We start from the raw sequence: 12,722 nt of genomic DNA, 5'->3' as shown, positions 1-12,722 counted from the left end.
CCTGCACTGGCTTCCAGTACTCTGGAATGCCCTCCCGGTAACAGTTCGAGATGCTACCTCAGTAGAAGCATTTAAGTCTCATCTTAAAACTCATCTGTATACTCTAGCCTTTAAATAGACCTCCTTTTTAGACCAGTTGATCTGCCGCTTCTTTTCTTTCTCCTATGTCCCCCCCTCCCTTGTGGAGGGGGTCCGGTCCGATGACTATGGATGAAGTACTGACTGTCCAGAGTCGAGACCCAGGATGGACCGCTCGCCTGTATCGGTTGGGGACATCTCTACGCTGCTGATCCGCTTGAGATGGTTTCCTGTGGACGGGACTCTCGCTGCTGTCTTGGAGCCACTATGGATTGAACTTTCACAGTATCATGTTAGACCCGCTCGACATCCATTGCTTTCGGTCCCCTAGAGGGGGGGGGTTGCCCACATCTGAGGTCCTCTCCAAGGTTTCTCATAGTCAGCATTGTCACTGGCGTCCCACTGGATGTGAATTCTCTCTGCCCACTGGGTGTGAGTTTTCCTTGCCCTTTTGTGGGTTCTTCCGAGGATGTTGTAGTCGTAATGATTTGTGCAGTCCTTTGAGACATTTGTGATTTGGGGCTATATAAATAAACATTGATTGATTGACCAATGGAGATGGCGAAAAAGAAGGGAGCGTCGCGGGAGTACGAAGAGGAAGGAGCCGTGATTGTTGCGGCTCTTCTTCGATATTTGAACAACCTGAAAGTAACGGCCACCTGGCTCTCCAAGAACAACTTCCTGTCTTTTTCGGGACTGCAGATGCAGCCGCAGATGTGAGGAAGAGGAGAATGCGCTGGAGGCTCTGAACAATGGAAGGAAACGTCTCTCCATTCAAGCGGAGCTCACGAAGAGATGGGAGATGGGAGATAACACGCAGCCCAAACAAATATCAGCTAATACGCCAGTCTGGCAGATAGGGAAGGGAACACCAAGGCCACCTGGGCAGGAGATAGCACCGCACGATTGCTACAGGACACATCAGGCACACTTGCTTGATTTAGGATTTCAAAGCATCAAGTTGTGCGCTGATTCTCATTCAGCACCTCCAAGTCCGAGTCCATGGTTCTCGCCCGGAAAAGGGTGGAGTGCCATCTCCGGGTTGGGGAGGAGACCCTGCCCCAAGTGGAGGAGTTCAAGTACCTAGGAGTCTTGTTCACGAGTGAGGGAAGAGTGGATCGTGAGATCGACAGGCGGATCGGTGCGGCGTCTTCAGTAATGCGGACGTTGTACCGATCCGTTGTGGTGAAGAAGGAGCTGAGCCGGAAGGCAAAGCTCTCAATTTACCGGTCGATCTACGTTCCCATCCTCACCTATGGTCATGAGCTTTGGGTCATGACCGAAAGGATAAGATCACGGGTACAAGCGGCCGAAATGAGTTTCCTCCCCCGGGTGGCGGGGCTCTCCCTTAGAGATAGGGTGAGAAGCTCTGCCATCCGGGAGGAACTCAAAGTAAAGCCGCTGCTCCTCCACATCGAGAGGAGCCAGACGAGGTGGTTCGGGCATCTGGTCAGGATGCCACCCGAACGCCTCCCTAGGGAGGTGTTTAGGGCACGTCCAACCGGTAGGAGGCCACGGGGAAGACCCAGGACACGTTGGGAAGACTATGTCTCCCGGCTGGCCTGGGAACGCCTCGGGATCCCCCGGGAAGAGCTAGACGAAGTGGCTGGGGAGAGGGAAGTCTGGGTTTCCCTGCTTAGGCTGTTGCCCCCGCGACCCGACCTCGGATAAGCGGAAGATGATGGATGGATGGATGGAAGTTGTGCACTGTAAAAATTACTATTGATTTTACGGTGAAATACATTTCATTCGCCATATTTTTTCCGTGAAAAACACTAGTACCCTTTTTCCATGTACAGTGACACTGTAAAATCTGGATTTTACGGTAAATAACTGGCAGCTCAGTCGACAGAGTGTTACCTTGGAAAAACAGTGATATTTTACAGTAGTACACAGTAATAACAATAACATTGTATCCCCGCAGAACAGTTTTGAACAGAATTTGACAGGATTGACCGTAATACACAGTCAAAGCAAATATTACGGTAAAAAACTGTCCGCTCTGTAGCCACAATTTTACCTTGGAATCAGTGGTACCTTTTTTTCTCCATTTACACTTATCCATTTTTAAAAAAACGGTAACCGTAGATTCGACAGTAAAAACCTAACAGCTTATAGTCACCAGATTTTCACTGTAAAAAAACATAGTTTTTTCATTTACAGTAATACACAGTAATGATAATCGTAGATTTTACAGTAAAAAGTGGCCAGAATTTTACAGTACTGCTTTTCAAATCACATCAACACTGTGTACAAACAACAACTGCATATTTTACCGTAAAGAACTGGCAGCTCAATCGCCTGAATTTTACCGTTAAAAATAGTGGTATTGTTTTTCTCTTATCCGCAATACACAGTAAAACCACAGTGGATATGTTTCTTTTACTTTTTATTCATAGCTGTATGTAGAAGTGTCTGCTTGTATCTGCTGCTTTAATGTCTTTAATGTCCTCTGTGTTCTTTGATGTTTGATGTTTCCCTCTTACACACATGGAAGAGGGATGTGTACTATGGCTATGAGTTGTTGTTGTTTTTTTTTATTTATTTATTTTTTTCCCCCTTGGCCTCAGTCTGCACCCCCACTCCAGGGCCTAGGCTAAGACCGATTTTTTAATTTTATTTTAATCTTCTATTTTTTTCTCCCCCAGACCCCACCCCCCTTGTTTACCTGTATGTCATCTTTTTTGTAAGGGGCGCTGGAAGCCGGCAGACCCGTCAGCGATCCTGTTCTGTCTCCCTGTAATGTTTGTCTGATCTTGAATGGGATTGTGCTGAAAATTGTAATTTTCCTGAAGGAACTGTCCTGACGGAATAAATAAAGTACTATCTATCTATCTATCTATCTAAAACCAATAACCGTAGATTTTACGGTAAATTACTGGCCGCTCAGTTGGCATAATTCTAACGTAAAAAACAGTAGTATTGTTTTTGTAATTACAGTAGTACACGGTAAAAACAACAACTGTATGTTTTACGGAACAAAACTGTCAGCTTAGTCATCAGAATTTTACCCTTTACTGTAATACATTGTAAAAACAAACCTTATATATTTTACGGTAAAAAACTGGTCGCTCGGTCGACAGAATTGTACCTTTAGAAACATTGGTACAGTTTTTCTTTACAGTAATTTACTGTACAAACAACAACCTAAACTGACAACTTGGTCACTAGATTTTTACCAAAAAAACAACCGTGGTAATGTTTATCCATTTCCAGTATTCCATCCATCGCATTTTCTACCGCTTTTCCCTCTCGGGGTAGCGGGCTGGCTGGCGCTTATCCCAGAAGCAGTCCGGCATTCATACCCATTAAAAACAATAACTGTTGATTTTATGGTAAAAAAAAAAAAAAAACTGTCAGCACAGTCACCAGAATTTTGAAGCACAAACTGTAGATTTCGGTCGCCAGAATTTTATTGTAGTATTTACAGTGTTTTTATTCCAAACCACATACTGTACTGTAAAATTCTGGTGATTGAGCTGCCAGATTTTTACCTTAAAATCGGCTTTTCTTTTTTTTTTTTTTTACATTGCGGCTTATCGAGTGATAGTGATGGAGAACACATGATAAAATAGCTCCAGTTCTTACCGTAGTGCATGTAGCAGTTTCCTCTCATGGGGTCAAGCTCGATGGCTCTCAGGTAGTATTTTCCTGCCTCTGTGGTTCGACCCTGTGAGAAAGCATTTTTTGGACGTGAAATAGATGACATTCTGATTTTAAATATGTCACCATAGAAATTAGGGCTGGGCGATATAATAATATACCCGATATGTCGCGGGCTTGTTTCTGTGCAATATAAAAAATGACAATATCGTAATATTCGAGTAGACGTTCTCACGCGGTTGTTTTCTAGCTGCGGGCATTACACTACAGGCTCTCCTCGCTCTTTCCGGTGTCTCCTTCTCACAGACTAGCAGGCGCACATTCTTACATACATCACTTACGTATACGCCCTCGCCCAGCAGACAGGTAGCGGCGTGGCTAACGTTAGCTGTAATGCTGGCGGGTTGTTGCGAGAGAAAGAAGGGGCGAATCTCGTAACAAATGAAGGAAGAATTAATTCCCAAGAAAAACTCCACGGGGTCCATCGTCTGGCGGTGGTTCGGCTTCAAGCGGGAATATGTCGAATGGACAACTTTAATTTGTCATGTGTGGGGCACAAGCGTTGCTACCAAAAGTAGCATTACTGCTAATATGTAGCATCATTTCAAAAAGTCACCTGCTAGTAACTTTAAAGGGGAACATTATCACAATTTCTGAAGGGTTAAAACTAATAAAAAAAACAGTTCCCAGTAGCTTATTTTATTTTTCGAAGTTTTTCTCAAAGTTATACCCATCACGCGATATCCCGAAAAACGGCTTCAAAGTGCCTGATTTAACCGCCGTTATATCCACCCGTCTATTGTTTTGTGACGTCACTGCGTGAAGCCACCAGAAACAAACATGGCGGACAGCACAGAAAGGTATAGCATAGTAGCTTGGATTCAGACTCGGATTTCAGCGGCGTAAGCGATTCAACAGATTACGCATGTATTGAAACGGATGGTTGGAGTGTGGAAGCAGATAGCGAAAACGAAAACGAAGAAGAAACTAGCAATTGAGCCATATCACGACAGACACGAGAGGAAGCGAGGACGAATTTGGCGATCGCCTTTTAACCAACGATTGGCATGTGTTTGTTTGGCATTAAATGTGGGTGGAGGGAAAGGCTGGATGCAAATATAGCAAAAAATGAGGCATAATGATGCAATATGTACATACAGCTAGCCTAAATAGCATGTTAGCATCAATTAGCTTGCAGTCATGCCGTGACCAAATATGTCTGATTAGCACATGCAACAAAACTCACCTTTGTGATTTCGTTGACTTTATCGTTGGAAATGCATCTGTCATAGCATAGCTGTCGTCGGTACAGTGTGCGGAACAAACGAGGGACTTTCGCATCTTTTGGCCACTGGTGCAACTTGAATCCGTCTCTGTTCGTGTTGTTACACCCTCCGACAACACACCGACGAGGCATGATGTCTCCAAGGTACGGGAAAACAGTCGAAAAAACGGAAAATAACAGAGCTGATTTGACTCGGTGCTTGTAATAAGAGTGAGAAAATGGCGGGTCGCTGCATGTTGTGATGTCACGGGTGAAAGGTCGTCGCTCGGCAGGCTATCAATTGAAAGGCGTTTAAATCGCCAAATTCACCCTTTTAGAGTTCGGAAATCGGTTGAGAAAACATAGGTCTTTTTTCTGCAACATCAAGGTATATATTGACGCTTACATAGGTCTGGTTATAATCCATCCATTTTCTACCGCTTATTCCCTTTTGGGGTCGCGGTCGGCTACAATCGGGTATTTAAGTCTCATCTTAAAACTCATCTGTATACTCTACCCTTTAAATAGACCTCCTTTTTAGACCAGTTGATCTGCCGCTTCTTTTCTTTCTCCTATGTCCCCCCCTCCCTTGTGGAGGGGGTCCGGTCCGATGACCATGGATGAAGTACTGACTGTCCAGAGTCGAGACCCAGGATGGACCGCTCGTCGGGACCCAGGATGGACCGCTCGCCTGTATCGGTTGGGGACATCTCTACGCTGCTGATCCGCTTGAGATGGTTTCCTGTGGACGGGACTCTCACTGCTGTCTTGGAGCCACTATGGATTGAACTTTCACAGTATCATGTTAGACCCGCTCGACATCCATTGCTTTCGGTCCCCTAGAGGGGGGGGGTTGCCCACATCTGAGGTCCTCTCCAAGGTTTCTCATAGTCAGCATTGTCACTGGCGTCCCACTGGATGTGAATTCTCCCTGCCCACTGGGTGTGAGTTTTCCTTGCCCTTTTGTGGGTTCTTCCGAGGATGTTGTAGTCGTAATGATTTGTGCAGTCCTTTGAGACATTTGTGATTTGGGGCTATATAAATAAACATTGATTGATTGATTGAAGGCAGGGTACACCCTGGACAAGTCGCCACCTCATCGCAGGGCCAACACAGATAGACAGACAACATTCACACTCCCATTCACACACTAGGGCCAATTTAGTGTTGCCAATCAACCTATCCCCAGGTGCATGTCTTTGGAAGTGGGAGGAAGCCGGAGTACCCGGAGAGAACCCACGCATTCACGGGGAGAACATGCAAACTCCACACAGAAAGATCCCGAGCCTGGATTTGAACCCAGGACTGCAGGACCTTCGTATTGTGACGCACTAACCCCTCTTCCACCGTGAAGTATGGTGATAATGTTCCCCTTTAATTAATACAGTTTTGGTAAATTTTACTTAGTGATTTCCTTCTCCGCATGAAAGTTTAAAAGTAGCATGTACTGTACTGAAGTGAAGTGAATTATATTTATATAGCGCTTTTTCTCTAGTGACTCAAAGCGCTTTACATAGTGAAACCCAATATCTAAGTTACATTCAAACCAGTGTGGGTGGCACTGGAAGCAGGTGGGTAAAGTGTCTTGCCCAAGGACACAACGGCAGTGACTAAGATGGCGGAAGCGGGAATCGAACCTGCAACCCTAAAGTTGCTGGCACGGGCCACTCTACCAACCGAGCTAGACCGCCCCAAGAATGTTTTAATGTAGACACATAGAATCACCATACTGCTGTGATTATATGTATCCAGTGTTTATTCAATGTTAAGGCAAAATACCGAGAAATATATCGTATATCGCGATACGGCCTAAAAATATTGCGGTATTAAAAAAAAAGGCAATATCGCCCAGCCCTAATAGAAATGCAAACGTACGACAACCCTGAAAAATGTCTAATTTCCCTTCTCTTTTGACGGAACAGGTTGCTTTTAAAGTGGCTTGAGAGTTAGGCTTTGCTACACATCTTAAAATAGTAGCACTTTTAAACTGTCCGAATTTTATCAGAATTGCTAGATGTTGACACTTTGGTGACAGGTTATTAGACGTACTTAAAAAAACGCTCGGGTGAAACATAGTACAAGACGCCACTTTGACCTTTCCCCCCAGCGCTTGACTCTATGGACAACAACAGGTGTGGCTAATCGAATAAGGAAGCACAGTAATTTAATAGTGTGGAAGTGTGTCCACTGGGCCCATTGTCCGGCGTGCGTCCAATCTCCGGTGCCTGAAGCCCCCGTGGAGGAGCGAGGCCTCTGTGGCTTTTTTCAAGTGCTGGCAGTATGCCTGGACTACATCAAGTGGACCTGAGTTCATTTTAGACCTGTTGATGTCTCACCATGATGGACAGAAGCTTGCCATAAGTGAGGTGGGCCGGGATGTGGTCCGGTTTGGCCCTGAGGGACTCCTTGTACCAGTGGCCTGCCTCCTCCAGCTTGTTAAGCCTCATGTAGGCTTCTCCTACAAAGAGAAGAGATGTTTTTTCTGGTGGGAAACACTCGCTGAGCAGTTGACTTCAGCATGACATCACTTTGGTCCATCCACCTGACTAAACACGTCTTATAGCATAGTGTATTTCAACCACTGTGCCGCGGCACTAGCGTGCCGTGAGATACAGTCTGGTGTGCCTTGGGAGATGATCTAATTTCACCTATCAATCAATGTTTACTTACAAAAGTACACTTCATTCACTAACAGTGTTACAAAAAAGATCAGTTAGAATAATACATAATGTTGGATATAGAGAACATACAAACCCTTTATTTATTGAATCAAAGATACTGAAATTCCACGACATAGTGGAATTGCAAACAGCTAAGATTATACACAAAGCAAACTATAACCTGCTTCCCAAGAATATACAACAATTCTTCTCAACAAAAGAAGAGAAATATAATCTTAGAGAAAAATGTAATTTAAAACATTTGTATGCACGTACAACACTTAAAACCTTCAGTATATCAGTATGTGGAATTAAATTATGGAATGGATTAAGCAAAGCAATCAAACAATGTACTAATATGATCCATTTCAAGAAACTCTTCAAACTGGAAGTGTTCACAAAGTACAAAAATGAAGAACCATGATAAACATTCTTATTTTACTCACACATTCATTTTCAAAATAATCTCACTTATCTCATCGTATGGATTAAAATTTGAGCAATTATTTATTTATTTATTTATTTGTATTGTGATTACTTATTACTTATGGAGTATACATTGTGAATACATTGAGAACAGGAAGTGAACAAAAGTTTTAGCAACTGTTATGTAAAGAAAAGGGGTAGGATTAAATAAGCTCTGCTTCTTCCTCCTCCTTTTCGAACATGTTGGAAAGAGAAACTGGAAATTGTGATGTATCATGTTGTATGCTTGCATGTTCGAAATAAACTCAAACTCAAACTCAAACTCAAACTTATATAGCCCTAAATCACTAGTGTCTCAAAGGGCTGCACAAACCACGACATCCTCGGTAGGCCCACATAAGGGCAAGGAAAACTCACACCCAGTGGGACATCGGTGACAATAATGACCCAGTGGGACTGCTGATCAGCCTCCGCTTGGGATGGTTTCCTGCTGGCTCCGCTGTGAACGGGACTCTCGCTGCTGTGTGGGATCCGCTTTGGACTGGACTCTCGCGGATCTTTCACAGTATCATGTTCTCATAGTCATCATTGTCACCGACGTCCCACTGGGTGTGAGTTTTCCTTGCCCTTATGTGGGCCTACCGACGATGTCGTAGTGGTTTGTGCAGCCCTTTGAGACACTAGTGATTTAGGGCTATATAAGTAAACATTGATTGATTGACCTATATGGGTTAAAAATATTTTTTGAAAACCAGTAATTACGGTAAGCAAATGATGTGTTGTTGTTGAGTGTCTACCATGAATTGATTAACGTGGAGCCCGACTTAAACAAGTTGAAAAACTTATTCGGGTGTTACCATTTATTGGTCAATTTTATGGATTATGTACTGTAGTGTGCAATCTACTAATACAAGTTTCAATCAATCAATCAAAAAGTCAGTGTTGTCTAGAGCTTGGCAGAGTAATTGTGTAATACTCTTCCATATTAGTAGGTGGCAGCAGGTAGCTAATTGCTTTGTAGATGTCAGAAACAGCGGGAGGCAGCGTGCAGGTAAAAAGGTGTCCAATGCCTATACCAAAAATAAAGAAAAGGTGAGTGTCCCTAAGAAAATGCATTGAAGCTTAGAGAAGGCTATGCAGAACGAAACTAAGACTGAACTGGCTGCAACGTAAACAAAAACAGAATTCTGGACGACAGCAAAGACTTACTGTGGAGCAAAGACGGCGTCCACAAAGTACATCCGAACATGACATGACAATCGAGAACTTCCACCCAACAACTGAAATAGTCTTGATTGTTCAAACAAAGTAGATGCGGGAATTATGGCTCAAAAAGGAATTGATTAGACTTAGACTTCTTTTTTATTGTCATTCAAATTTGAACTTTACAGTACACATAATGAAATTGCGTTGCATTAGCTCTTGGTAGTGCAGGATAAAAAAAAATAACAATAAGGTGCAGATATAAATAAATAGATTACTGTACAGATAGATAAATTGTACTTTTTCACATGGGTCCATGTTTATGGATGTATGTTATATTGTCTTTTTTATTCCAGCGAGTTAATCCATTTTGGGGGGAGTTGAGGGGATAATTAATGTGGACCCCGACTTAAACAAGTTGAAAAACGTATTAGAGTGTTACCATTTATTGGTCAATTGTACGGATTATGTACTGTAGTGTGCAATCTACTAATAAAAGTTTCAATCAATCAAAAAGTCAGTGTTGTCTAGAGCTTGGCAGAGTAACCGTGTAATACTCTTCCATATCAGTAGGTGGCAGCAGGTAGCTAATTGCTTTCTAGATGTCAGAAACAGCGGGAGGCAGTGTGCAGGTAAAAAGGTGTCTAATGCCTATACCAAAAATAAAGAAAAGATGAGTACCCCTAAGAAAATGCATTGAAGCTTAGAGAAGGCTATGCAGAACGAAACAAAAACTGAACTGGCTGCAAAGTAAACAAAAACAGAATTCTGGACGACAGCAAAGACTTACTGTGGAGCAAAGACGGCGTCCACAAAGTACATCCGAACATGACATGACAATCGAGAACTTCCACCCAACAACTGCAATAGTCTTGATTCCTCAAACAAAGTCGATGCGGGAATTATGGCTCAAAAAGGAATTGATTAGACTTAGACTTCCTTTTTATTGTCATTCAAATTTGAACTTTACAGTACACATAAGAACGAAATTGCGTTGCATTAGCTCTTGGTAGTGCAGGATTTAAAAAAAATAACAATAAGGTGCAGATATAAATAAATAGATTACTGTACAGATAAATACATTGCACTTTTTCACATGTTTATGGATGTATGTTATATTGTCTTTTTTATTCCAGCGAGTTAATCCATTTTGGGGGGAGTTGGGGGGATAATTAACGTGGACCCCGACTTAAACAAGTTGAAAAACTTATTAGGGTGTAACCATTTATTGGTCAATTGTACGGATTATGTACTGTATTGTGCAATCTACTAATAAACGTTTCAATCAATCAATCAATCAAAAAGTCAGTGTTGTCTAGAGCTTGGCAGAGTAACCGTGTAATACTCTTCCATATCAGTAGGTGGCAGCAGGTAGCTAATTGCTTTCTAGATGTCGGAAACAGCGGGAGGCAGTGTGCAGGTAAAAAGGTGTCTAATGCCTATACCAAAAATAAAGAAAAGATGAGTACCCCTAAGAAAATGCATTGAAGCTTAGAGAAGGCTATGCAGAACGAAACTAAGACTGAACTGGCTGCAACGTAAACAAAAACAGAATTCTGGACGACAGCAAAGACTTACTGTGGAGCAAAGACGGCGTCCACAAAGTACATCCGAACATGACATGACAATCGAGAACTTCCACCCAACAACTGAAATAGTCTTGATTGTTCAAACAAAGTAGATGCGGGAATTATGGCTCAAAAAGGAATTGATTAGACTTAGACTTCCTTTTTATTGTCATTCAAATTTGAACTTTACAGTACACATAATGAAATTGCGTTGCATTAGCTCTTGGTAGTGCAGGATAAAAAAAATAACAATAAGGTGCAGATATAAATAAATAGATTACTGTACAGATAGATAAATTGTACTTTTTCACATGGGTCCATGTTTATGGATGTATGTTATATTGTCTTTTTTATTCCAGCGAGTTAATCCATTTTGGGGGGAGTTGAGGGGATAATTAATGTGGACCCCGACTTAAACAAGTTAAAAAACTTATTGGGGTGTAACAATTTATTGGTGAATTGTACGGATTATGTACTGTAGTGTGCAATCTACTAATAAAAGTTTCAATCAATCAAAAAGTCAGTGTTGTCTAGAGCTTGGCAGAGTAACCGTGTAATACTCTTCCATATCAGTAGGTGGCAGTAGGTAGCTAATTGCTTTGTAGATGTCGGAAACAGCGGGAGGCATCGTGCAGGTAAAAAGGTGTCTAATACCTATACCAAAAATAAAGAAAAGATGAGTACCTCTAAGAAAATGCATTGAAGCTTAGGGAAGGCTATGCAGAACGAAACTAAGACTGAACTGGCTGCAACGTAAACAAAAACAGAATTCTGGACGACAGCAAAGACTTACTGTGGAGCAAAGACGGCGTCCACAAAGTACATCCGAACATGACATGACAATCGAGAACTTCCACCCAACAACTGAAATAGTCTTGATTGTTCAAACAAAGTAGATGCGGGAAATATGGCTCAAAAATGAATTGATTAGACTTAGACTTCCTTATTTTTGTCATTCAAATTTGAACTTTACAGTACACATAAGAATGAAATTGCGTTGCATTAGCTCTTGGTAGTGCAGGATAAAAAAAAAAAAACAATAAGGTGCAGATATAAATAAATAGATTACTGTACAGATAGATAAATTGTACTTTTTCACATGGGTCCATGTTTATGGATGTTTGTTATATTGTCTTTTTTATTCCAGCGAGTTAATCCATTTTGGGGGGAGTTGAGGGGATAATTAATGTGGACCCCGACCTTAACAAGTTGAAAAATGTATTCGGTGTTACCATTTATTGGTCATTTGTACGGATTATGTACTGTAGTGTGCAATCTACTAATAAAAGTTTCAATCAATCAAAAAGTCAGTGTTGTCTAGAGCTTGGCAGAGTAACCGTGCAATACTCTTCCATATCAGTAGGTGGCAGCAGGTAGCTAATTGCTTTCTAGATGTCGGAAACAGCGGGAGGCAGTGTGCAGGTAAAAAGGTGTCTAATGCCTATACCAAAAATAAAGAAAAGATGAGTACCCCTAAGAAAATGCATTGAAGCTTAGAGAAGGCTATGCAGAACGAAACTAAGACTGAACTGGCTGCAACGTAAACAAAAACAGAATTCTGGACGACAGCAAAGAGTTACTGTGGAGCAAAGACGGCGTCCACAAAGTACATCCAAACATGACATGAGAATCGAGAACTTCCACACAACAACTGAAATAGTCTTGATTGCTCAAACAAAGTAGATGCGGGAATTATGGCTCAAAAAGGAATTGATTAGACTTCCTTTTTATTGTCATTCAAATTTGAACTTTACAGTACACATAAGAACGAAATTGCGTTGCATTAGCTCTTGGTAGTGCAGGATAAAAAAGATAACAATAAGGTGCAGATATAAATAAATAGATTACTGTACAGATAAATACATTGCACTTTTTCACATGGGTCCATGTTTATGGATGTATGTTATATTGTCTTTTTTA

General features: G+C 41.9%; 1 protein-coding gene across 1 annotated transcript in view; it reads right to left on the bottom strand.

The window, feature by feature from the left end:
- Nucleotides 1-12,722, bottom strand: part of tmtc2a (transmembrane O-mannosyltransferase targeting cadherins 2a) — a 119,393-nt gene that overhangs the window by 12,392 nt on the left and 94,279 nt on the right. The window contains exons 8-9 of the mRNA XM_061912215.1: nt 7,282-7,403; nt 3,667-3,748 (exon numbers count right to left, since the gene is read on the bottom strand). Of these exons, the coding sequence (XP_061768199.1) occupies nt 3,667-3,748; nt 7,282-7,403 (204 nt within the window). The remainder of the gene's footprint in view (nt 1-3,666; nt 3,749-7,281; nt 7,404-12,722) is intronic.

The sequence above is a fragment of the Nerophis ophidion genome, linkage group LG10 (assembly GCF_033978795.1).
Source record: "Nerophis ophidion isolate RoL-2023_Sa linkage group LG10, RoL_Noph_v1.0, whole genome shotgun sequence".
In the NCBI taxonomy this organism is placed as follows: domain Eukaryota; kingdom Metazoa; phylum Chordata; class Actinopteri; order Syngnathiformes; family Syngnathidae; genus Nerophis; species Nerophis ophidion.
The sequence above is the reverse complement of the archived record's forward strand: the minus strand, read 5'-3'. Positions and strand labels throughout refer to the sequence as shown.